The 26658-nt window shown below is 42.2% G+C and overlaps 1 protein-coding gene across 6 annotated transcripts in view; it reads left to right on the top strand.

Annotated features, from left to right (window-relative positions):
- SRGAP2 (SLIT-ROBO Rho GTPase activating protein 2) overlaps nucleotides 1–26658 on the top strand; it is a 256002-nt gene that overhangs the window by 80942 nt on the left and 148402 nt on the right. For all 6 annotated transcript variants that reach the window (XM_030813102.1, XM_030813101.1, XM_030813103.1 and 3 more), the window contains exon 3: nucleotides 23717–23909. In XM_030813102.1, coding sequence (XP_030668962.1) covers nucleotides 23717–23909 — 193 coding nt within the window. The remainder of the gene's footprint in view (nucleotides 1–23716; nucleotides 23910–26658) is intronic.

The raw sequence follows: 26658 nt of genomic DNA, 5'->3' as shown, positions 1-26658 counted from the left end.
TCTTCATTACCCACCTGCATGCTAGAGGATGTACATAGCCAGAGGATCACTTTGGAGGCATTTCATTTCATTGGCAGGGTCGGGGGGCAGTTCTTTTGGCCTAGTTGAATATTGGGCATATCTGGATCTAGTCTAGCCCCGACCTCCTTACAAGTCCCTGGATTTCTTTGTGCTACAAAGTCCAGCATTGGTGTAGTTTTTCAAGGAAGAATATAGAATGGTTTATTTTGGATGAGAATTTCATTTTGTGTACCTGATTTTGTATTTTTTTTCTTCTTCTTAAGACAAGGTTTTTATGTTGTCCCAGCTGGTCGCCGGCTCCAGGGCTCAAGCGGTTCTCCCGTCAGCCTCCTGAATAGCTGGGATTACAGGAACGTACCATTGCGCCCAGCCCTTGTTTTGTTTTTGAAAGCTGTCGTGTTACTGCTTAAAGTCTCCAAACTGTTATTGAGAACACTGACCAGAGCCCTGTCCATAGACCTGTGTTTTTCCAAGTGCAGATTGCAACTCCTTTGCAGAGTAGGTTGTGGAGCCATTTTAGCTGACTACTCACCAGCTTTCTTCAAAATGTAAATGGAATAGGATAGAAAAAGAATGAAAAATTGTAAAGTGAATTGGATGCAAAAAGGGTATTGTTGTGTCAAACTTTTTTTGGTGGGTGTGCATGTGTTCACATACTGGGTCACATTATAACATGTATTGCTCATTATGGGCTGTGGTCAGAAAAAATTCCGAAAACACAGTCTCAGACTGTCCCAAAGTTGTATTTGCTTATTATGGGACTGATGAGGATAGAAGACGAGTGGCTCAGAGGGTTGTATCTTGGTGAGATAAAAGAAGACATCAAATGACAGTTTTAGTTAGAAAAATAATCCCGCCGGGCGCGGTGGCTCAAGCCTGTAATCCCAGCACTTTGGAAGGCCGAGGCGGGCGGATCACGAGGTCAGGAGATCGAGACCATCCTGGCTAACACGGTGAAACCCCGTCTCTACTAAAAATACAAAAAATTAGCCGGGCGTGTTGGCGGGCGCCTGTAGTCCCAGCTACTCGGGAGGCTGAGGCAGGAGAATGGCGTGAACCCGGGGGGCGGAGCTTGCAGTGAGCTGAGATCGCGCCATTGCACTCCAGCCTGGGGGGCAGAGAAAGACTCTGTCTCAAAAAAAAAAAAAAAAAAGAAAAAGAAAAATAATCCCAATTGAGTTTGTTACTCTTCTATGAAGGTGGAAGATCCTGTGCCAGAACATTATGCTCTTCAGGTCAACAGGAACTAAGCTTGTTGTTTCTCTCTGCACAAAGAATTGTGCAATTTCCAGCGGGAACTCCCCTCTGGAGGTGGAGAGGGAAGGGGAAGGAAGAGTGGAGATAGAGGCAATTAGGCAGAAATCTTTATTGTGAGTCTTAGCTGACCCAGGATCTGCATACAGTTAACTCTGAGGCTTTGTTGGAATCCGCCAAAGATTCATTGTTAAAGACAGGGAAAGCGCAACTCATTTCCATTTATTTTAGTTCAACATTTATGCCAGCTCTGCGCTAGGTGCTGGGATGTAACAATGAATAAGACATGGTCTTGGACTTAATGGTGCTCCTAACCTGGCAGGGAAGACAGATGTAAATTGCTAATTATTGTACATTGTGCTGAGTGTCATAATACAGTGTAAAATGCTCCAGTTTATGAATTAGAGGAACTATGCTTTCAGCCTTTTATTCTGAGAAATGTGCCATTTAATAATAAAGAACTGGGATACGGGTTTTTTTTCTAAAATTTGGGGAAGACTACTTTGTTGAAAAGGAAAATGAAATTTCCAAGGGAATCAGGTTCATCCAGTCAAGCTATTGTGTTGTTTTGTGTTTTTTCCTCTAAAAGTATTCTAATGTCAAAAATTTTTTTAAATCAACTTGACATAATACACACCTGCCCAGGGAACCTGGAGACCTGTAAAACAATTTAAAACAATTTTTTTATCATATCCTTAAAAAATACTGGCAAACATAGTAATAAGAACTTGAGACTGGGTGCAGTGGCTCATGCCTGTAATCCCAGCACTTTGGGAGGCTGAGTTGGGCAGATCACTTGAGGTCAGGAGTTTGAGACCAGCCTGGCCAACATAGCGAAATCCTATCTCTACTAAAATACTTATAATCCTAGCTACTCCAGAGGCTGAGGCATGGGAATCGCTTGAGCCCAGGAGGTGGAGGTTGCAGCCAGCTGAGATCACACCACTGCACTCTAGCCTGGGTGACAAAGCAAGACTCTGTCTCAAAAAACAAACAAACAAACAAAAAACTTGAACCCGGGAGGCGGAGCTTGCGGTGAGCAGAGATCACACCACTGCACTCCAGCCTGGGCGACAGAGTGAGACTCCATCTCAAAAACAAACAAACAAACAAAAAAAAACTTGAGTGCTTTTCTTTGATGGAACCTGTAACACTTTGCTTTTACGTTCTCATTGATCTTTAAAATTACTAATAACTTTTTGAGACACGTAAAATCATGACAAATTCTACGGAAGTTCTATCAAAGCAAGTCATGTAGTGTGTTCAGGGTCCAGAACCTGAGTTCACCAGCTCCAGGCTGATTCACTTTTGTCAGCTGCATCCAACCTAAGCCTGGAACCAGATTGAATCAAATGCTAAGTTTTAATGTCTTTCATTTGGTTCTTTTATTTAGTTCAGTGTTTCTTACTGCTAGCTGACTTGGCTGTGAATTTTGTTCCTGCCTCAAGCAAATTCTGAATATGCCCATCTATGGATTTGAACAGTAGGATGTTTTTTCAGAGGTGTGAAATGATCAGGCAGCTTGATAACTTTAGACATACTGTACGTTATGAAGCATTTGCTTGCTTCTTGTTGTCTTTTTCTGGTGGATTGAGTCAATGCAGTTGGTAGAATCTTTTCCACTTATGTTATTGAGGCATGTGGTTGAAAAGTGGCCTTTAAATGGGTGAGGTGGGTAGGCAGGGGATAAATTCTTACCACAGTTTGTCGGATGAGGAAAGTGAAACTCAGAGGCCCAAATCTTCTGACTCACACAGTGATTCTGGGGCTGTCTCTAATATCTAAACGATGAGACTGATCTACTTGCAAGGTCAGGGCATGTGGTCATTTTCTTGCTAGCCTTTGGATCACCAGGCTGTCAGCATTTTGAGGGGGAGTATTTGCATTTTGCTTTATTTGGAAGATTCAGCTTGAGGGAGTCATTATTAGAAGATTCTTAGAACCCTCGAGCCCTCAGAAAATGAAAAGTCTCACCTTTCCCTTCTACTTTGGCTCTCTGTTGGAGGGGAACATTTATGTCATTAAAAACATTGTACTTTGCTTATCTAATTCCCACTCAGTGTTCACATTAATAGCTTCCCATTGCTCTTAGGAACAATTCCATACTTCTTCAGACTATTTGCAATACTCACCAGAGCTTGACCCCTGCCTCTTTCAACAGTCTCATCTTTTTTTCATCTTCTCATTTAAATTCTATGCTCCAGTTACCCTGAGTTTCTTCGATTATTTTAGTTCCTTGCATGCAGCTTCTTTTCTCTTGCCTCTGGGCCTTTGAACTTGCTGTTGGCTGGAGTACTTTTCCTGCCTTCTTCCCATAGGTAATTCCAATCCTTTAAGTCTAGCTCCTCTGGGAGCCCCTTGCTGAGCCCTAGACCAATTTCTATATATTCCTACAGCATCGTCTTTTTCCCTGATAATGAGCTTTTTACATTGCAATTACTTCTTATGGTAGTCTGTCTTCTCTGGTAGACTAGATTCCTTTGGAAGGCAGGCCCAAGAGGCTGGTTTAAATTACTGGAGTCTGATTAAAAAGACTTTTATATTAGACTGGTATTTCTCAACATTTAAAAATTTATGAACTTGGGCCAGGCATGGTGGCTCACGCCCGTAATCTCAGCACTTCGGGAGGCCGAGGCAGGTGGATCACTTGAGACCAGAAGTTCAAGACCAACCTGGCCAACATGGTGTAACCCCATCTCTACTAAAATACAAAAATTAGCCGGGCATGGTGGCACACCATTGTAATTCCAGTTACTCGGGAGGCTGAGGCTCACTAGAATCGCTTGAACCCAGGAGGCAGAGGCCGCAGTGAGCTGAGATCATGCCACTGCACTCCAGCCTGGGCAACCAAGTGGGACTCTGTCTCCAAAAAAAAAAAAATGAACTTCTTTCAGAGTAATATAATTTTGTGAACCCTCTCAGGAATTTAAAAAAAATGTCATTACTTTTATAAACTATTATAAAGCAAATTTATGTAAAGTATTTTCTTTTACATCAACATTATTAAATTATTATACAGCTTATTTTAATACACACTTTAAAATTTAATAGCATCCATTTTATATAAAGATGTTTTCTCATTTAATAGGTGATATACATTATTTAATTTATTTAAATGAATTATGTTAAAAGTGTGATTCGTTTACAATTTATAATAAAATATAGTGCTTAGTTTGAGACCAAATATACATTAAAAATATAGTTGGAAATTTAATTACTTGCTAACACACTTTTTAAAAATAAGAGAAACCTGCATTCTTGACCTAATGTTTGGAATTTTTGCATTTCACACTCTAAAATGACTGCTTCTTACATGTAATTTTAAAGTTTTGTTTCTACATGGTAGGGGTTACCACAGAGAGGTTCAACTGCGTATCTACAAGGGAGTAACACCTTGCAGCTATGGAATGCCTTTCCTCTAACAGTTACAAAGCCAATTTGGATATGATTATCTCTATATCTTGTGTCTTTAATATTGGATTTTGAAATACTAAAGATTTAATCAGATAAACGTAACAGTGATCGGGTGGAAATCATCTAGATGTGAACTGGATGGCTTGGTACTGTTTTTATGCTTCTAGCTGACAATTGGGTTTTATCAATGTCTTAGACTTCTTGTTGTTGGTTTTTTTGTTTTTTGTTGTTGTTTTTGAGATGGAGTCTCACTCTGTCGCCCAGGCTGGATGCAGTGGTGCAATCTCTGCTCACTGCAACCTTTGCCTCCTGGGTTCAAGCGATTGTCATGCCTCAGACTCCCAAGTAGCTGGAATTACAGGTGCCTACCACCACACCCGGCTAATTTTTGTATTGTTTTGTAGAGATGGGGTTTCGCCATGTTGGCCAGGCTGGTCTGGAACTCCTGACTTCAAGTGGTCCTCCCGCCTCGGCCTCCCAAAGCGCTGGGATTATAGGCTTGAGCCACCATGCCCAGCCAACTTCTTGTTTTTAATCCACAGTCCACTATGATTGTACATTTTATGATATATGACAAAGAATAAGAGCAGTGAAAAACTGTAGAATGCTCATACCATCTTGGCCTAAGTGGTGGTTGCAAAACCACCATGGCCTAGTTAATGATGTTTATTAGCTCATCGCCCCTAATCATTGTGCACACTCACTTGATATATCTGAGGCTCTAAACTGCCCAATTATAAAGGGATAATTGGGAAAACAATAAGGTTGTTGATTTTTTAAAAAAGGAAACGAAGGAGTTGCCATGATTGCGGTTAGCAGTGTGAAGACCCTAGAAGACCTGCTTGGACTTCTGGGGTGTTCACAGTCTATTGCTTGGTCAGGAGCCTTAGAAAACTTAGACATATGTGTTAGGAGAACAGGTTTTGAAACGTGCTCAGGGTTGCATAAACTTCTACACTAAGTTCCATGATGCCAGATTAGTAGTCCACATTTGCATAGTAGACATGCTGTTGCTGTTCCTTTTCTTACCACGAAAAGAGCAGAAGATGCAGATTATACCTGAGACAGAAAGATACAGGGGAAACACTGAGCTTGTCGCCTACCTTTGGGCGCCTCTCATGCCTTGTATTTCACGTTGAGCCTCACTTATCAGTGACACAGGGAATGGTCCTTTTGCTCTCCACCTTCCCCGTGGCTGCCTGGAGGTGGGGGAGGCAGATTATGCCACTTGCTGACATTGTGTTGCTGTGGATTAGTTGGAGGGACAGGGACAGGAAATGTTCCTGGTGGTGCATGTGTCACTGGGGCTCACACGGGTACGTTTAAATCTTCTCCTCACTGGCCTCTGTGATTCTGTGACCCTAGTTATTACATGTTCAAAAAATGTCAGCTTATTTGAAAGGGATATTCTTATTTTGTATTTAAACATTACAAAAGACCATCACACTTTAAAAAAAAATTTTTTTTTTTTTAATTTTTTTGGAGACAGAGTGTTGCTCTGTCACCCAGGCTGGAGTGCAGTGGCGTGATCTCGGCTCACTGCAATCTTTGCCTTGTGGGCTCAAGCAGTTCTCATGGCTTGGCTTCCTGAGTAGCTAGGATTACAGGTGTGCACCACCATGCCTGGCTACTTTTTGTATTTTTAGTAGAGATGGGGTTCTGCCATGTTGGCCAGGCTGGTCTTGAACTCCTGGCCTCAAGTGATCTGCCTGCCTCAGCCTCCTAAAGTACTGGGATTACAGGTGTGAGCCACCATGAATGGCCTATCACGCTTTTTGGGTTTCAGGATGCCAACAAATCCTGGATTCTGGCATCTGGATTATGGTAGCAATATTGAAAAAAATATTATAGTGGGGAGTAAAATTTAGGAAAACCTTGCAAATTTTTATTCTTACTCAGGAGCTTTGTCTTCATACTCCATGGTCAGCCCTGGGCAATTAAAACTTTCGTTCCAGTAAAGGTTTCATTCTAAAGAGGTTTCATTAATTATGAAAAATTCCCTGTGGGCATTACATTGTGAATCCTTTTGTAGCTATCATAAATAATGAAGGAAAAACACTTGTCAAAATATAGCAGAGCTGACTAGATAATGCATCTCTCTTTTGATTTTTGATTGGTTTCCTTTTTTAATTTTTAAAGGAATAACTTTGCTTATTTTTTAAAAAAGTAAATACTCGTTATAAAAAATTCAAACAAAACTGAAAAGTAAAAAGAAGCCAGCAATAAATTGCTCCAAATCCCATCACACAAAAACAGCTCTTGATTCATTCATTCAATGTGGCTTCATTGAGTGCTTACTCTGTGTTAGGTACTGTGGCATCGGGGATCAGCAGGGAACAAAGCGAAGTCCCTACCGTCATGGAACTTACACTCTAGTGGGAGGAGAAAATGATAAACACCTAAGTAGATTTACAAGTGGCATGAATAAAAATAAAAATGAGGTAAGGGCATAGAGAATGTCAGGGGCACTTTCAGATGGAGTGGCCGCAAAGGCTGCTGTGAGCAGAGAGCTGAATGAAGTGAGGGAGCTAACCATGTGACTGTGGGGAAGTGTGCTTCCAGCCAAGGGAAGCATATGCAAAGGCCCTGAGGTGGGTGTTTGCTTGCCATGTTCTATGACCAGAGAGGCCAGTGTAGCTGGGGGCCAGTGAGTAAGGGTGAACTGGGCCATATAAGGTTTTGGAAAGCCGTTAGCTTTTCTCCACTGGGAAGCCATTGAAAGATGATGAGCAGGGCTGCAATGTGGAGAGTAGACTGCAGGGAAGCAAGGGAGGAGGCAGCAAGACCAGTTAGAAGCTACCACAGCAATTCAGAACAAAATGAGGCTGAGTTGCACTGTTTGAAAGGTGGAAGGGATAGGAAGGGTTGAATTCTAGACTCATTTTGAAGGTAGAGCTGATAGGATTTGGTCATGAATTTGGATTGGGAATTTGTAAGAGAAGAGTCAATAACTCTGGTTTGTGGCCTGGCAGGCGAATGGTGGTACTGTTACTGGGGTAGGGAACATGCTGGGGGTGGGGTCAGGATGGGGTGTCAAGAGTTCAGGTTCAGGCATGTTAAGTTCAGATACCTGTCAGATGGCTATGAGGAAATGGTAAGTCAGTTGGAGGCTGGAGTTGAGTGAGAGATCTAGACTGTAGATACACATTTGGGAATCACCAGACATAGAATGGAATGGGATCTGATAGGAAACAAGGAGAGATAGAAAACAGGTCCTACGACTGAGTCATGCATGGGGCATTTCAGCATTTAGATGTTGGAAAAGGAGAGGGCCCAACAAAGGAGACAATGTGTGTCTGTAGCATATCAAGAGAGGGTGGTGTTCTGAGGCCAGTGGTGGTGGCGGTGGTGGTGGAGTCTCAAGAGTTGGCAGTATTTAGCCATGTGCAGGTCATTGCCACCCACCACAAGAGTGGTAGAAGCAAGGGCCTGGTTACAGTGGCCTAAAGAGAAAAAGGCAAGAAAGAAGGTGGAGGCAGGGAGTATGGACACCATTTTGAGTCTTAATGTAAAGAGAAGCCACGATGAAAAGGTAGGTGGGTTGGGAGAAGGGAAGAGATCAAGGAAAATATGTGTGTTTGTTTGTTTAATAAGATGGGAGAAAATACAGCATGTTTGATTGCTGATGGTAATGGGCCAGTAGAGATGGAAAATGATGATAAGGAAAATAAGAGTGTATAATTTTAGGAGCAAAGGGCTTGAGTAAGCAAGAAAGGGTGGGTTCTGGTTTGCAGGTAGAGAGATAAACCTAGAGTAGGGGCTGAGACAGGGCAGGCAGGTAGGAGGGGAAGGCTCTGGATTTGGTAATGGCGCATATGGACTTTCTCTTCCAGTGTTAACATTTGGTACACATAAACAGAAGGGTGGCTGGTGAGGGGGAAATAATTTTATAAGAATGGCATTATACCGTATGTACTATAAAAATAAAAATAACTGAATTTCTTTTTACTTGAATTTAACAGAAGAAAAGATAACTGAAATGAAAGTGAAAAAGCTGCTGTACTTAATTTTTCTCCACCACAGATAATAGTTCCTAAAAGTTTTCTCTACGGTTAAAAAAACGATTATGAAAACCATTAGGAGAGTAAAGTCATAATTAATATTTTTAAAGACATTTTTAGTTATATCTTCACTTTAGATGATTGTCTGGAAGAATTTGGTAACTCATGTTTTTAAAATTCCTTGCACTTCTCTTCCGTATCTCTCAATTTTCATAGCTTATCTTTTTTTTATTGTTTCTTTTTTTGCCTTGGCAATTTTCTAACATTTACATTCCAACTTGCATTCTCCCATTTTTTGGTCTTGGTGCCATATGTAGCCACTTGTTCTTTGATCATGGCTTTCCTGTTCCTGTGGTTTTTGTTTTGATTGATCTACTGGGTGCAAGATTTCTGTTTCTCAAGACGAGTTCGTGGGTGCTACATAGGCTGAGATCTTTCAAGTTGCAGAGGAAGAGAGATGTCTGAACCTTTTTTACACTTGAGTGATGACTCAGCTTCTTCTAATATTCTTGGATCACAGTTGCTTTCTATCAGGATTTTTTTAGACATGGCTACATTATCTTCAGGCCTTGAATATTGCTATGGAGAAGTCTGAGACCAATCTGGGTTTCTCCTGTATTTTGTTAGCAATCCATTGATTCTTTTTTTTTTTTTTTTTTTAAGACGGAGTCTCGCTCTGTCACCCAGGCTGGAGTGCAGTGGTGCAATCTCGGCTCACTGCAAGCTCCGCCTCCCGGGTTCACGCCATTCTCCTGCCTCAGCCTCTCCGGGTAGCTGGGACTACAGGTGCCCGCCACCACGCCTGGCTAATTTTTTTGTATTTTTAGTAGAGACGGGGTTTCACTGTGGTCTTGATCTCCTGACCTCGTGATCTGCCCGCCTCGGCCTCCCAAAGTGCTGGGATTACAAGCGTGAGCCACCGTGCCCGGCCTCCATTGATTCTTAAATAACTCTTTCTTTATCCTTGAAGGACAAAAATTTAAACATTATAAGTCTTTGTTGATTTTTCTGTGTTCATTTCATGATGTATTATGGGCCTTTTCTATTCACAGATTTAGTTCTCTGGATATTTTTTTCTGTTTTATTTATCGTCTTCCTCTGCATTTATTGTGAGTCTCTTAAGCCTTTTTTTACACACCATTAATTAGATTTTTAAAAACTTTTTGTTATAAAAAATTTCAAACATATACAGTAGAGAGACTAGTGTTATGGATTCTCATGTATCCATCATGCTACTTTGATAATCATCAGCTCGTGGCCAATTTTGTTTTATCTGTATCCCTCACGCATTCCCACTCTCCTCCATTACTTTGAAACAATAGCAGATATAATTTATCTTTGAATATTTCAATATTTATCTCTAATAGATAAGAAGGTTTTTTTTTTTTTTTTTTGAGACGGAGTCTCGCTCTGTCGCCCAGGCTGGAGTGCAGTGGGTGCCATCTCAGCTCACTGCAAGCTCCGCCTCCCAGGTTCACGCCATTCTCCTGCCTCAGCCTCCTGGGTAGCTGGGACTACAGGCACCCGCCACCATGCCTGGCTACTTTTTTTGTATTTTTTTTTTTTAGTAGAGACGGGGTTTCACCGTGTTAGCCAGGATGGTCTCGATCTCCTGACCTCGTGATCCGCCTGCCTTGGCCTCCCAAAGTGCTGAGATGATAGGCGTGAGCCACCGCACCCAGCTGGACTGTTTTTGTTTTGTTTTGTTTTTTAAACTTAACCACTAATAAGTTTTGTCTAGTCTGTTTATAATCTTTTTACTAAATATATAACAACATTGCCTTGTGGTGTTTAGATCAGCAACTTCTTTGCTCCAAAGTTACAGTGAATGATGACGGTTGCTGGACCTCAAAATAAGGAAGACAAAACTAAGAGAACAGGCCACAGGACTCTCCCTGATGTTGAATGGCAGCACCTTAGATTGGGCAACAGTAACATGAGTTGCATACATAGGAAGTGCCCACTGGTTCCTGGGTGTTCTCTGAATTTCTAGTGCTCACGTGAACTGTGGAGGGCAAAGGAGGAGGATACGGAATGTACAGTTTCTTTTATAGCAAGAAGTGAAACTTAGGCCCTTTCTGATTTAATAATAACCCATGAAGAAGGAGCTGAGTGGTTTGAAAACTGTTGTAGTTCTGCCTTTGGTGGCCATGTGGTTTATTTCACAGCTTTTCAAACTGCAGGTTGAGACCTTTTACTAAATCATGAAAGCAAATTAGTGAGCCACAACCAGTATTTAAAAAGATATAGAAAATATCAGAGTTCATGACTAAGGATAAATGTTGTTTCATGACACTTTTCAGTTGTGTGTGTATGTGTGTGTGCATGTGTGTTGGATCGCCAAAGTTTGAAGCCACTAATTTTGTTGAATTCCTATCACTTTCTGTACCTTCTTTATCGAAAAGTTAAAGGATCAAAGAACCTATGGGATAGATTTTATGTATTATCAGAAATGTATATAAGTCGGGCACGGTGGCTCATGCCTGTAATCCCAGCACTTTGGGAGGCCAAGGCAGGTGGATCACCAGAGGTCAGGAGTTCGAGACCAGCCTGACCAACATGGTGAAACCTTGTCTCTATACAAAAAAATTGGCCGGGCATGGTGGCAGGCACCTGTAATCCCAGCTACTTGGAAGGCTGAGGCAGGAGAATTGCTTGAGGCTGGGAGGCAGAGGTTGCAGTGGGCCGAGATTGCTCTATTGCACTCCAGCCTGGGCAACAGAGCGAGACTCCGTCTCAAAAAAAAAAAAAGAAGAAATGTATATAGTGCTTACAATGTAATGTACCAGGAATTGTTCTAATAACTTTACAAATATTAACTCATAAAAACTCTGTGAGGTAGATACTGTTATTATCAAAATTTTACAGAATGGGGACATTCTGGCATAGAGAGGTAAGTAATTTGCCCAAGGTCACACATAGCTAGTAGGTGGTGGAGCTGGCATTTTGAGCCCAGGCAGTCCAGTTCCAGGGTCAGACTTTTCTCTGAGGCCTCTCCAGTTGATAGCATCTCTAGATGATGGCATGGACTTTTTCCTGCTATTGCCTTCAAGAAGAAATGATAAAAAGGTGTTTCCCCCTCTTTCCCAACACATACACTTAAACATTCAGAGTTAAGACAGCGAGAATTGGATTCTTATTTGGTGAAGTTGAAGGAATTCAGGGATTCTTTTTGTTAACCAATCAACATTGCCAGCCTAGCACTAAAAGATTCCACTATGACAGACAACCACATGAGGCCATATCTCAGCATTAGAAACAAATGGATGGGGGAGAGTGGTTAAGAGCACTGATTTTAAGAATTAAACACATCTAGGTTCAAATCCTGTTGTGATCTGTTACTATCTGAGTGACCTTAGTCAGTTAACTCATCTCTATGAACCTCAGTGGTCCCTCGTTGTGAAATGGGAGGAATTGTGGTTGCCTTTTAATGGAGACTTACTAGGCATCAGGCATGTAGCAAGCACTTTATATTCTCCATCTCTTTTATTCTTCATAACAATCCAGTGGAGTGGCTGCTATTACAAACTCCATTTTGTAGATAATGAAAACGACTTAGAGAGATTGTCTTGTTCAGGGAGACACAGGTACCAGGTGGCAGAACTAGAATTAAAATCCAAGTTTTTCTGAATGCAGTCAATCCTTTTAATCACTCGGTTTTGCTGCAAACTTATCTCCCTGGGGTGTTTTGAGGATTGAGATACCTTTATACCTGAATAGTGACTCAATAGGAGCCTACTTGGCACATAATAAGCACTTAATAAATGGGATATGTGATTACTAGTAAATATATAAGATGTGTCTGCCTATAACTTTTGTGGGGACAGTTTACCTTTCCATAAAAAATAAACTGTGGTCAACTAAATCAGTTCTTATAACCAACCAGCCACTTAACATGTATATTGAGTTGTTGAAAATAAATGGTTATCTATTCTGAAGGATCTGCTGGGCAGATTCTTTCATTGGAATAAGTTTTATCAAGGACAGGACTGTCTACCCAACATCCAGAACAGTACCTGTCACAAGGTAGGTGTCTTAGTCTAGAGTCCTTGAAAATATAAAATAGAGGGAGAGGCAAAAGCGTACACTTCATTTGCAAGAGTCATCCCAGGGAAGCAGGAGTGAGGAGAAAGGGAAGGAGGGAGAACAAAACAAGAGATTGCTTGTAAGTTGACTATAGCTTCATGAGAGGCTGATTGCTTGGTCTTGTGGGACATCTTCCCATAACTATGTGAAGCTACTTCATCTCTGAACAGTCCACTGGGGCAAGGAGGGAAAATATTTCATTCATCAATTTCCATCTCCTGTAGGTCAAAGTTTGATTCTTGGAGCCTCCACTTCTCTGTACTTGTTGTTGACATGACTGCTGATTGAATAGGTCACTCCAATTCTCATGCTTCAGTGGCAATAGAGAAAGCCGGGGTGGGATTGAGAGTCACGCAGCAGGGTACAAGGCAATGCACTGTCAGGCTGGTCCAGCAACAACATATGAAGGCCCAGGAACAGCCATTGCAACGGGAACTGGGCAGACTGTTTCAGCCAGCAGCAAGGTAGTTGTGTTCGTCTGGGGTGATGCATAAACTGAATCTGGCAGAGCAGGCCCTCAATAATGATAGACTTCTCATTGCCAAAGTTAATGAGCTCTTTGCCTTGCTGTCTTACTTAAATACTCCGTAGTTATTGACACTTTTGTACATCTCTCTTCATTCTTAATCTACTTTCCTATCTCTCCTTTCTTTGCTTTTCACCTAAATGGGGATGTCCTGAGCCTACATCTTTTTTATTCTACATGCTCTCTATGGACAGCTGCATTCACTTTCCTGGTTGACTTCCGAACTGCCATCTATAATACTTGCTGATGACTCCCAAGTGTCTATTTCTAGACTTGACCTCCCCTGAGAACAGAAGGAGAATACAACTGCGTTTTCCAGTAGGATGCTTCATAGGCATTTCACGGGTCAACTGAACTTCTTGGTCTTCCTTAATCATTTTTGTTTGTCCTTCTCCCTAGTAACGAATAGGTTCTTGGTCCCTGCTTGTTGAACTAAACTTGAAACAATGTGCCAGTACTGTATGCTAAGCTGGGTCCTGCACAAAATGAAGTAAACTCTCCAGAGCCAGCTCTACAGGAACTTAGGGTCTGGATTTTGATACTGATCTGGTTTGTTTTCAGCTCGATTGTGTTGGAGCCTTGAGCACATACAGTGTGCCATTGTCCTCTAAGAGAGTGGACATGTTTGAACTGACATTTGGTCTTTTCAGGAATTGTTTGGTAGGAAATTTCTTGGATTTTGATTCTCCTTGAGCTTTGACTCTTCTTGGGCTGTCCTGCTTTTCAAGACTGTCATTTTGCTTTGTCCAGAGTTTACAGAGCCCTTTAGAACTGTGTTTGTGTCTGTTCTGCTCATCAGGCAGACAGGGCCCTCTCTGCTGGCCCTGGCCTGCTTATCTGCCCCTTCTCTTCATACTCTTCTGTGTGAACCTTCAAGTCACAAGGCTTCTCACAGCCTCCTGAGCTTCATCTGCCCATTTTAGCCTCTTTGACTTTGCTTTGCTAACTACAACCCTTCATCTGTCATCCCCCTTGCTTCTGTTTAAATCCTTCCCTATCCAAGGTCTCAAGAGGTCCATGCTAGATTTTACTGATTTCTTCCTCTCTTAATGTAGTCTGGGACCATAATTTTGGCACTTAGGATGCCAGTCTTATACTCTTAAATATTTTTGCATTTAGTCCTCCTTTTCTCCAATTCAATTGTAAGCTCCTTGAGAGTAAGAGACTGTCTTACATTTTCTTGTGTAAATATCTTACATTTTCATGTGTGTTCCAATGATTCATCACCCAGATCTTCCCACAGAGTTGGTGTTAGATAAATATTTGCTGGGTTTGTTGGTTGATTATCATGGTCCTTGGGAACTGACTTGCAGCTTGTCACTAGCAATGAATCAGGAGCATCAGACTAGGTGACATTTCCCAGAGGAGCTGCTGGTCTTTATATCCTGTGTCTTTAGTTTGTGGTACAAGTTAATTCTAAATTTTGGACCTTGAAAATTCTGTTTCTTAAACATCTCAGGCAAGACCTAGGAGCTAAAATTACTACTTTGGCATTTGATTTGGCAGCTTTTTCATTTGGGAGCCTTTTGTCTTTAACTTGCTTTTGAGTCACTTGAAAGAACTAAGGCGGCCTGCCAGAGCAGTCGCGATGATTAAAGTTCATTGAGATATCCCTCTCATTGGCTTTATGAGATTGCCTTCTGTGCATTCACTTGGCTGGAAAGTTAATGATGACTGAACGTCCTTTGGAAACTTGTAGGGCCATTTTTCTTCTTCTCTTTCCTACTGGCTGGTTTCTCTTTGTTACCAAAGGTGCATGCATTGTTTTTAGGTAGTGTGGAGTTAATGTAAGGGGAGGAGTGGTTCTTTCTTTCATAGCTTTGGAATAATCTACAACACAGGGCAGACAATTTTGAAGATGGCCATGTTTAAAGTCCATCAGAGAAAACTACAGTCAAAAGGAAAGCCAGGGAGGCCAGGGTTCCAGTCACAACTGCCCCCACTACCCCCTTCCTCCCACCAAGATTACTGTCTTACCTTTGAACCCAAGGATGTCTCCTATGGCTCCAGTTTGCTGACTACTGTGAAGGGAAGGATGGTTTGGAATCACACTATAGAGTCATGGGCTCTAAAGTATGTGTTATTGCTAATGATTGGTGTTGGTATGTGCAGGGATTTTCTGCTCATGGAATTCTCCTACTCATTTTGACCTCTCTACCATTCAGCTTGTATTGCTCATTAATGTTCACTCCATTTCTTCGTGTAGACAGCATAGGACTCCATCCAGCAGACTTCCTTCACTGTGCTCTTGCTTCAACTCCATTTATTACATTCATCATGACACAAACTTTTACCAGCTCCATTTCTGGCTGCTTGAGATCCAAACTACTCTATTGGCCTTTGGAGCTATTCCTCCCCTTTCACCTTTATCTTTGACCAAGCCTCAGTGCCACCTTTTGTTCCAGTAAGGACATCCTCCTCCCTACCCCACAGAGAGGCCACACTCAAACATTCCCATCTCTTGGTGTACGTTTTCTGTTACTCTGGAATATCCTGTCCTCACCCTTCATTTACTGAAATCCTACCCTTCCTCAGAATACTACTTCAGATTTCTGTTTCCTCCCCTTTCTCTCTTTCTCTTTCTCCTCTCCTGCCTTCCTTCCACAAACTTGGAGGCCTACTATAATGCTAGGTGTTGTTCTGGGTCCCACAAGTACATTAGTCAACTGAACAGACAAATTTATTCTTCTTTTTTTATTTTATTTTTTTGAGACGGAGTCTCTCCCTGTCGCCCATGCTGGAGTGCAATGGTGTGATCTCAGCTCACTGTAACCTCTGCCTCCTGGGTTCAAGCGATTCTCCTGCCTCATCCTCCCAAGTAGCTAGGATTACAGGTGTGCACCGCCATCCCTGGCTAATTTTTTGTATCTTTAGTAGTGACGGGATTTCACCATGTTGGCCAGGCTGGTCTCAAACTCCTGACCTCGTGATCTGCCTGCCTCAGCCTCACGAAGTGCTGGGATTACAGGTGTGAGCCACCATGCTCGACCAAATTTCTTCTCTTCAAGAAGTTTAGACTACCTCCAGAAGCCTGACTTTAGTAACGGGATTCCCCACCGATCTTCCTGAGCTTTCAACACTTTAATTGTAGTATTTATTCTTAATTTCATGTCCTTATAGTATACAATAACATGATTTCTATACTATATAGTTATATATCTTGTGCAATTATGTAATATGAATTGTTATGTAAAATTTTGAAATGTATATTTGGATCATGTTTTCACAATTAGATTGTAAGTTCTTGAGAACAGGGACCTTCATACTTCAGAAATCCTCACTTTATCCATTACAGCCCCTTTGCAAGGGACCAAAAATCCAAGGCAAAGTGGTTTTTTTGTTTGTTTCTTTTTTATATTTTTTTTATTTATTTTATTTTTTGAGATGAGGTCTCGCTATGTTGACCAGGCTGGTCTCAGACTTCCGGCTTCAAGCAGTCCTCCCGTCTGGGCCTCCCAAAGTGCTAGGATTACAGGTGTGAGCCACTGTGCCTGGCCTAAGGCAAAGTGTTTTAGGCGAAAATTGAATGAATTGACTTGTGTGACTGAAAGGTCCAGGGATAGAGCTGGCTTCTCATCATGACTTCATTCAGAAACTCGTGTTTCCTTCTCCCCATCTCTCAGCTCTGCTTCTCTGGGCCAACTCCATTCTCAAATGGGCTTTCCACTCACGGTAGCAAGATGGCAGTGGCAGTGTCACACTCTCTTTGTCCCCAGGTCTTCCATCTCCCAGCCAAGGCCTGGATTTCAGAAAGCACACTATCTTTGGAGAGGGCAGGGGTGGAATCAGTTTTACTGAAAGCATGTGGACCAAGAGTGGGGAAAACATGGATATAAGGAATGAAAAACAATTATTTCAGAAACAATAGCTATTTGTTGGTTGGTTGTGCTTATTTATTTATTTTTTTGACAGGGTTTTGCTCTGTCACCCAGGCTGGAGTATAGTGGCACAATCACGGCTCACTGTGGCCTTGACCTCCTGGGCTCAAGCAATCCTCCCACCTCAGCCTCCCAAGTAGCTGGGACTAAAGGCATGCACCACCACTCTCAGCTAACTTTAAACAATTTTTTATAGAGATGGGATTTGGCCATGTTGCCCACGCTGGTCTCGAACTCCTGAGCTCTAGTGATCGGACCACCTCAGCCTCCCAAAGTCCCGGGATTACAGGCGTGAGCCACTGTGCCTGGCCTGGTTTGTGCCTTGCTTAATAGAGTAAAGTAATGCGGAAAAAGACTATCAGTCACACTCTTTGAGGAAGAATATTTGCTGTTTCCTAGTTTACTGAAAGTATCTTGATGGCCTTTTCTTGGAAACTGACTACTCATAGATAAGTAATGTCAGTCACTGAAGATGTGTTATAGCACATATAACACATTGAGGGTGGTGCTGTGTCTCTCTCTCTGCTCTGTGCGCATACTCATTTGTTTATTATTATTTAACCTTGTTTGTTACCATTTTTTTCTTCTTTCTTCTCCACTACCCTGCTAACTTTGAGGAAGTACTTTTTGTCTGTATTCCCAGAGCACCTGGAAGGCACTCAAATAGATGTTTGCAATAAGAGTAAGTAAAAGTAAGAAAGGACATTGGGAACTCAGCGACTTGGATTTCAGTTTTGGATCTGCAACTAAATAGCTGTGTGATCTTGGTCAATCCCCTTTGCTGCTCTGAGCTTTGGTTCTCGCATCTGTCCAGCAAGGAGTTTTGAGTCCTCCCTTTACTAAGTTCATAGAAAGGCAAACTAGCAGAGTAGAGAGCAAGACTTGGCAGGGCATTCTGGTATTTTGTTTCGTGAGGAACAGTTTTGAGAGGGGCTGATTACTGTTGCGATAAGAAGTCTTGGTAAGAGATACGGAGGGTAGAGCCTGAAAGCCTCAATTGTATTCTTATGTAACATTCTCTGGAAAGGTACTAGGAATTAATATTCCTGAGATGGCTGAGGTGACATCATGTGTTTGTGAAGGGGCTAAAAGCAGGTGAGGCAGATTGGGTGGAAAAAGACCGGCAGTCAGACCAGGTTCCCAGTGGGGAGTGTAGGCTGATCTTCTGCTCCGCGTGCTGGCAACAGAGCCTGTGGGAGATGCAGCTCCTGCCCCCTGGGTGCTGGCACATCAAGGAGAAAGGAAGGACATGACTGTGTGACGCTCCTGAAAGATTACATCTGTCTCCTGGCCTGCCCTTCCTCCCCCATTTTCTCCTTAGAAATGTGGTATTCATGACTTAATCAGAGAAAATTCCTGAAGAAGATGAATTTTGAAAGGAGGAAAGAAAGGGATCTCTGGATTGAAAGCAATAGGCTGAACACCCCCACTCCCTCACCCCCTGTACTCTGCTGACTGGTGAATTCCCTGGATGTTCTCTGAAGTGAGGGCAGTTTTCAGAGGACTGTGTCATCTGCATTGGCAGGTGTTGTAATTTGGAGTCTACATGATTGTCAGTGTGGCAGGGCCCTGCCTGTTTTTGTTAAATGATCAGTATCCTATTAGGGCTGGTTTTTCTTCCAGTTGCATGTTTATTGAGACCCTTCAGCATCTTTCTAAAAAGGAGATAAGCCTCTTTCTAAATACTAGGACGAGTGTAGTTAGTGTCTCAGCTGTGGCCAAGCATGGACAAGGAGGCAGCATTTCCCAGGGGAAGCTTCATGGGTGTGTCTGGTGATCCTGGATTTGAATTCACATATAAAAACACTCCCTGGCAGGTCTTTATCTGACATCCTTTGGAAATGGTGATCTGCCAGTGGAGTTCAATGTCATGGCCAAGCCTACGGCCCAGAGGGGCAGCTTCCAAGATTTGCTTTAGGAATAGTCAATGCAGAATTCGTCTAATTCATACACACGGGGAAATGGAAACCAAGAATCCGTTCCTCCTTTTGGTTCCTGTTTGTTGGGTTATTTTCCCCTTCACTGGCAGATGGTGCTCAACAGAATATGCTATGTGGTGGGGTTAAATTTTTTAATCTGTGTTTTTCAGTGAGATATAATTCACATACTGTAAAATTCACTCTTTTAAAGTGTACAATTCAATTTTTTAAACATATTCACAAGGTTGAGCAACAATCATCACTATCTTAATTTCAAAACAGGGAGGTTTAAATTTGTCTTGAATCTTTTCATGAAATATCAACCAGAGGTCAACTCTGATTCTCAGGAACCTTTTAAAAAAATTGGGTTCCTCTTGCAAGGGAAGCTGCAATTTTTATTCAAGTGTCATTTTTAAAAAACATAATAAGAAAAAATGTTAGAGGACATTGGATTTTTCTTAGCCCTGTTATGTGATTTCTTTCCACTATTGATGATTTTTAAATCTTAGATCTTCAGGTTGGGGCTTATTACCACAGCTTTGTTATAATAAAGAATATTTAAAGCAGAAACAATAGGACTTTTTGTGTTCTCTTGTCGTTTCTCTTCTTTGTCAAGCCATGCCTCTTTAGACAGGGCTTAGACCTGTCTTTTCCTCCTTTGTCACCATCACCTAGCACAGTGCCTCCATACAGGAGAGGCTCAGTAAGATTTGCTGAATAAATGGGCTCTACTGGGCGCTCAGGGGAGGCTGTTTGGGGGTATATATCACTCCAGGTGGCTCATGGCGACCTTAGTACTTTGGCTTTGTGAATAGCCAGGGAATTCTTTTGTACCCCTAAGATATAGCTGCTTCTAGAAAGTGAGAGCTTGGCTTCTTCCTATGTATTTCTAGGGAAGGAACTGGCAAGGACCCCACCATCTCCACAGCTCCCAAGAATTCTCATCCAACTGTAAACCAGATGTGTAAAGCCTTCTTGAGTTGGTATCGTGAAGCATGGTGTAAGTGGTATGAGTGGTGTGAGTCTTTGAGTGTGCACACATAATGTGCACATGCATGATCGCCTAAACACACGAGGGAACTGTGAGGAGTTTCTCTATGTGTTTAAATTGCCTCTTTCTTCTTTCTGCCCTTTTGTTTGTTGATAGGCCAGGGTTCAGAGGGGCCTCCAGCCTGGGCACATGGCCCAGGAGTGCTGGTATTCAGTGGCCCATTGTTTCCTGCCCCTTGTGTGCATGAACGGGGACTGGGGCCAGCATAGCTGCCTTCTTGGGGACCATTGTTTGTCTTTGTAGGAGCAGCAGCAGCAGCAGCGCCTAAGGCAGCACATTTTGCCCTGGATAGAACAATTGTTCTGTCTTGGAGCTGTACGCCTAAGAGTGAGAGTAGTTAGAATTTCCCTTAATGCCTGTATGGATGCTTTGAAGATGGTAACAAGGGAGGCATCTTCTTCTTTCTTCTATTTCCTTCTTCCTTCTTCATTCTCTTTCTTCTTTTTCTTTCTCCTCCTTTTCCTTCTCCTTCTCCACCTCCTTTTCTTCCTTCCTTCTCCTCCTTCTTCTTCTTCCTCTTCTTCTTTTTGGCCAGTAGTGAGGGAGGGGAGATGCTCGTGGTGTCATATCACAAATAAACCACACTGGCAGGTGGTATCTATTAACAGAGCCTCTTTTTTTTCCTGGATCAGGGGTGGGGATATTGCTTTCTCACTGTCTCTGTCCTCTGGGCTTCCTGGTAAACCTCAGGCTGTACTCAAAGGACAAGAAAAGCACTTCCCCCTAAGCTGTCCTGTAGAGTAGATCTAGGAAGTGGGGAAGGGATCCAGTCTGGTTGTGGACAGATTGACACATAGCTAGCTGATCAGTCGGTGGGCAAGTCCAAACCTGTCTTAGGGGCCTGAATCAACCCTCAGCTGGAAAGTGGAAAAGGCGATGTTCCAGGAGTAAGAGTCATGGTCACTGTGATTTACCCAGAGATACTTTCAGAGACTCCAAACTGGTGTTCTATTTCTCTTGTTTTTGTTTCTCTGACCTACTATTAACCTCTTTGACAAGTCAGACAAATCTTAATTTAGCTCCAGCTTCACTTGCATAGGTGTTGGCCCTTTGGTAACTTACTTAAAGAGTCTTACTTCAGTTTTCTCCTTAGTGTAATCAGGATAATTGTGGATACCTTACAGACTACCTGTGAGAATTAAATGAGATGATATATAGAAAGGCCCATAAAATGTATTCAATAAACACATGCTCCCTTCCCTTCAGGGTTCCAGAGGGAGTACCTGTGATGCAGCATATACTGTGCTGCCCTCATTGAGGCACCTGCAAAATCAGGCTGGAATTCCTTGCTGGCTGGATGTGCTTGGGGGTTTCTTATATTAAATCACGTATCTCAGAGGCCTCCTATTAAGTACTTGTTCCTTGGACAGGCTAACTCTGGAGTGGCCTACTTCTGGAACTTCATGGGATTTTGCCTTGTCCTCTCTCTTTTTGGCAGAGAGTGGGTGTCATCCAACTAACTGTTCCTTTCTATTCCCCTGGTGAGTGAGATTACTGAGGTAAATTCTTAAGTGCATTACAGGGGACTCAGAGGGACCTGACAGCCTTACTGCCCATCCATATCCCCTGTACATCTGTTACTGATTCAGTACCTGGAAAGCCTTTCCACCCTAAAAAGGTCTTGGTTCTTACTTAATGGATGAAATTTAAGTAATATTAGTAAGCATTCTGAATGCCTTCTCAATGTACAGTCTGCCCACCCAATGACTATTACTATCAGCTTTTCACTAATATATTGAAGGGGCACAGATGCCTACAGGAATAGTCTCAACAAGGGCTGTTCCCTTTAAGAGACCCAGAAATCCCTGGCAAGAACCAGATGCCTGACATAACCTCTGCAGATCTTTACCCCCAATACCCTTGTAATCAGACTCTGTAAAACACAGAACAAGAGAGCTTTGATGAGTGATTAGGTAGGCAGCTTTTCTGCACAGCCTTCTGTCTGCTTGAAACAATCCTCCGGAGCTCAGTTTCAGTTCAGGTGAGGTTACTGCAGGGCTGGTTGGCATTGGTGGTTGACAGGGAGAGAGATGAGGATGAAGAGGGTGAGAATTGCGCTTACAGATCACCTGAGATCATCTGCAAAGGACATTGATATTTGTAAAAACAGAAACAAAAATGTAGATGGGGACAGATTGTGGAGCCTCAACTACTTTAAGGCAAAGCTAAATGCACCATTTACCCATCCTCATTGCTTCAAGAACATTTCAGCATCACAGTTCTGATCCTGATTTGCCTCTGATTTATCTGCAGCTCATGTGAAAACTCTAGACCCCCTCTCCCCATAATGGTGCATTACATAGCATTACATAGCATAGACAGAAAGCATTGTTACAACTGTACTATTTGGGAATGAATTTGGGGCACGCATAAAGAAAGGCATAGTATAGGTGCTCCTTTTCTGTGGGATTGGAGTCACTGTCACATCCTAATGCGTTTGGAGCTGAGCAGGCTTGCAGAGGGAAAGGATGAAAGAAATGGCTCCATTCTGACTCAGATGGGGATTGGGACATAACTTCAGCAGGATACATGCTGCAAGCCTTCTCTGAGCTGAAAATCAGTCTGGTTTTGGCAGACTGCTTCCTGTGAGTGCCAGGTCTCTTGTCAGTAACAAATGCAGTGCTGCATTTGAGGCAGATCTGGTCGCATCTGTAGCTGCCTTTGCAGCAATTCCAGAGAGAGTGTTTGCTAGCTCCATATAAGGACCCTGACCAGCCAGAAATCTGCATGCTAGAGCTTAACCAGAAGTATTTCTAGCTATGACACTATAGAGGCACTTCAGCATCTATGAAGATTAATCAACACAGATATGAGTGATATTTGTTAGTGAAAAAAAATCTCTTTCCAAGTCGTCTTAAAAAATGATTTTCATTCTGTGATATTGGAAACTGTGAACTCTGATTGACAGTGAATGGTTTGCTTGCCCAGAGGTTATTGTGCTTGTTTTGTTTTGATTGCTATCATTTGACATTGGGAGATTTTCTTTCTATCTCCATTAAAATATCCTGACCTTCATCCTACTTCATGAAGATGCTAAACAACATTTTGAAATGATGGGGAAAAATGCAAAAAGTAGGAGCATGGGCTCTAAAGTCAGTCTCTTGGGGTTTGAATCCCAGCTTCACCACTTAAAAGTTTGACTTCTTCGAAACTCCATTTTCTCATTTTTAAAATGGGGATGAGGTAGTACCTCCCTCAGAGGATGGTTGGGGTGATAATTCATTTGGGCCCTCTGCCAGAAGACAACCCAGATTCTGGCTCTGTGCCACTAGAAACATAGTAATATAAATGGTAGATAGGAATGTTATTATTTCTAATAAGCAGCTTCTCCTAAGTGATTCAGCAGATTCCTGGTTCACAATGTTCTTTAATGGTGTAAAAAGGGTTGGCATTTTTGGAGGTGCCTCACATTGTATGGCCAGTTTAGACTTTAGGCTTTTTTGTTCAGGGCTTTCAATTTCCCAGGGCAGGGGGAATAAATAAATAGAAGGTGGGTGAATATTGGCATGCATGGTGGTTTATTTAGGGCTGTCTTTCTGACTGTCTTCTCTTGTTTTTTTTTGTAGAGATCCGTGCTCAGCTCACAGAGCAGATGAAATGCCTGGACCAGCAGTGTGAGCTTCGGGTGCAACTGTTGCAGGACCTCCAGGACTTCTTCCGAAAGAAGGCAGAGATTGAGATGGACTACTCCCGCAACCTGGAGAAGCTGGCAGAACGCTTCCTGGCCAAGACACGCAGCACCAAGGACCAGCAATTCAAGTAGGGGCTCTGTGGCTGTTACTCTCTGAGACCTTGGAATGGGGTCCAGGGTGGAGGGGGGCAGGGTACCCCACTTAGACCCAGCTGGATTCAGGAGCCCCTGGCTTTAGATTGGTTGAAAGCCCTCGAGGACTTCTCGTTTTCCAGATCAGTCTTATGTGCAATTCAACATTTCGTAGAGATGAGAGTAGATGATGAACCATGCTAATAATAACAGCAAACCTGTTTATAGCTCTGTTGCCAGGCATGCTACTAAGGGCTTTACACATATGTTAGCTTGCTTAATCCCAGCAACAACTCCATATGACGGTTGTTATTATCCCCAATTTATAGATGAGGAAACTGAGGCATAAAAAGGTTAAGGGGCTTAACTCAGGGTCTATCTTAATATCTCTCTCTCTCTCACACACACACACACACTCACACACCCCTAGTAAATAGTAGAGCTGGAATTCAAACCCAGGCAGTCTGGCTCCAGGGTCTATATTTTTAACCATTTCACCAAACTGTCTTTAATTAGAAGAAATAAATGATGCTGAGGCCCTTATATCTAAATCCCTGTCTAGGCAGTTGCTAAGGTCTATTTCTTCTACATTTACTTTATTTTATACAGCTGGCCCCTTCACTTGGTTCCCAGAGCCATTGCCCTAGTTTAGATCATCATCTTTTTTGCCTGAATGATTGCAGTATTTACCATATCTTCTATAGCAGAGATTTTCAACCCTGGCTGCATATTAGAATTCCCTGGAGAACTTTAAAAAAAATACAGAAATCTGGGCCACACTCCAGACCAATTAAATGAGAATCTCTGGGAGTGAGGCCTGGGTAACAGGGTGGTGTAAAAGCTTCCCAGGTGATTCTAATGAACAGCCAGCATTGAGGATAACAGTCCACAGCAGGGGTATCCAATCTTTTGGTCTCCCTGGGCCACATTGGAAGAAGAAGAATTGTCTTGGGCCACCCATAAAATATGCTAATGCAATAGCTGATGAGCTTAAAAAAATTGCAAAAAAACCCTCATAATATTTTAAGAAAGTTTACAAATTTCTGTTGGGCTGCATTCAAAGCCATCCTGGCCCCCATGCAGCCCACAGTCCGTGGGTTGGACAAGCTTGGTCTACAGTTTCTCTCCATTCCAATCTGTCTGCTCCATTGTGATCGGAGTTAATCTTCCTGGAACACAGTGGCGATCAGAGAGTTTCTTTCTGCAAAACTTTCAATGTCTCTCCATTGTCTATGTTCTTTTTATTATGATTATTATTATTTTTAGAGATAAGGCCTTGCTCTGTCAGCCAGGCTGAAGTACAATAGCATGATCTTGGCTCACTGCAGCCTCAAACTCTTGGGCTCTAGTGATCCTCTTGCCTCAGCCTACCTCCTGAGTAGCTGGGACTGCAGGTGTGCACCATCATACCCAGCTATTTTTATTTTATTTTATTTTAATTTTTGTAGAGACAGGGTTTCGCTATGTTGCCCAGTTTGGTCTCGAACTCCTGGCCTTAAGTGATCCTCCCACCTCATCCTTCCAAAGTGCTGGAATTATAGGTGTGAGCCACCACACCCAGCCCATCTATGTTTTTGATATCAAATTGTAGTTTCTCAGTGTCAGCATCATCTGTACTGTTAGAAATGCAGAATCTCAGGTCCTACTCCAGTCCTACTATAACAAGATCCCACAACATAGCGTGTGATTTGTGTGCACATTGACATTTGGGAAATGCTGTTCCATTCACAAAGGTGCATGCTTTTGGCTTGGTCTTTAAGCCCCTCTACATCTGGAAAGCCTCAAACAGCTTTCCAACCTTATTTCTTGTTTCTGTTCCACTATACCCAAGCCAAACAGAACATTCATTCCAGTGGGTCACTGGCATCCTGTTATTTGAGGTTATGTGGTCAGTCTTTCCATCTTTGCATGTCTAAGCCATGCCCATGTCTTAAGACCCATCTCAGGTGCTCCCTGTTCCAGGAAATTTTCCTGATTCTCCCAGAAGGAAGAAAGTTCTCCATCTTCTGAATTCTTACAGCATTTTATTTGTTCCTCTCTTAGGGCATTCAGCACTATCTACCTTCTGTTATCTTCTCTTAGTGGACTGTGTAAGTTTGTTTGATCTTCTAGTGTCCCACAGTGCCTAGTGTAATATGTGGTGTATAGTAGATGCTCACTAAATATTGTGGAATAAATAAATGAATGAATGAATTTAAGAATTAGTGCCAAGTGTATCTTATTTTCCCCATTTTCTATTTCTGTTTATTGTCTTAATAATGCAGGACACAAATTATCCTTTAAAAGCCAGCTCTGTGCAATGAAGATGGGGTTAAGGTTGAGGAGAACATGACATCTCAAAATAAGCCAGAATGAGAATTTCCTCCAGATGTTTTTTTCCTCAGAGTTTCTTATCTTTCCCAAGTCTTATTCTCTTTATGATAAGAGAATCATCTGATAATAAAATGTTATTTTAGTATGTGATAAATGAAGACTTAGGGGAGGAATCATTTGCTTTAGAAAATGATTCAAAGTTGGATTTATTCTGTTGGTAATCTCATCCTAAATTTAAAATAGCATTTGATTTTTAGTACTATATCATATTCTCAGCTTATGGACGTATTTGTTACAAATTAAGGTTCAGATGTGTTAATCTCCAAGTCATCTGAATTGTTCTAATTAAGATCACATACTAGGAATAGGGTGATTTCTCCAAGTTTAGAAGAATTGATTTATTTTCTGATAAAGATGGTACTTGGCAACATT

The sequence above is a fragment of the Nomascus leucogenys genome, chromosome 5 (assembly GCF_006542625.1).
Source record: "Nomascus leucogenys isolate Asia chromosome 5, Asia_NLE_v1, whole genome shotgun sequence".
Lineage (NCBI taxonomy): Eukaryota > Metazoa > Chordata > Mammalia > Primates > Hylobatidae > Nomascus > Nomascus leucogenys.
Note: the sequence above shows the minus strand (reverse complement) of the source record. Positions and strands in the feature narration are given on the sequence as shown.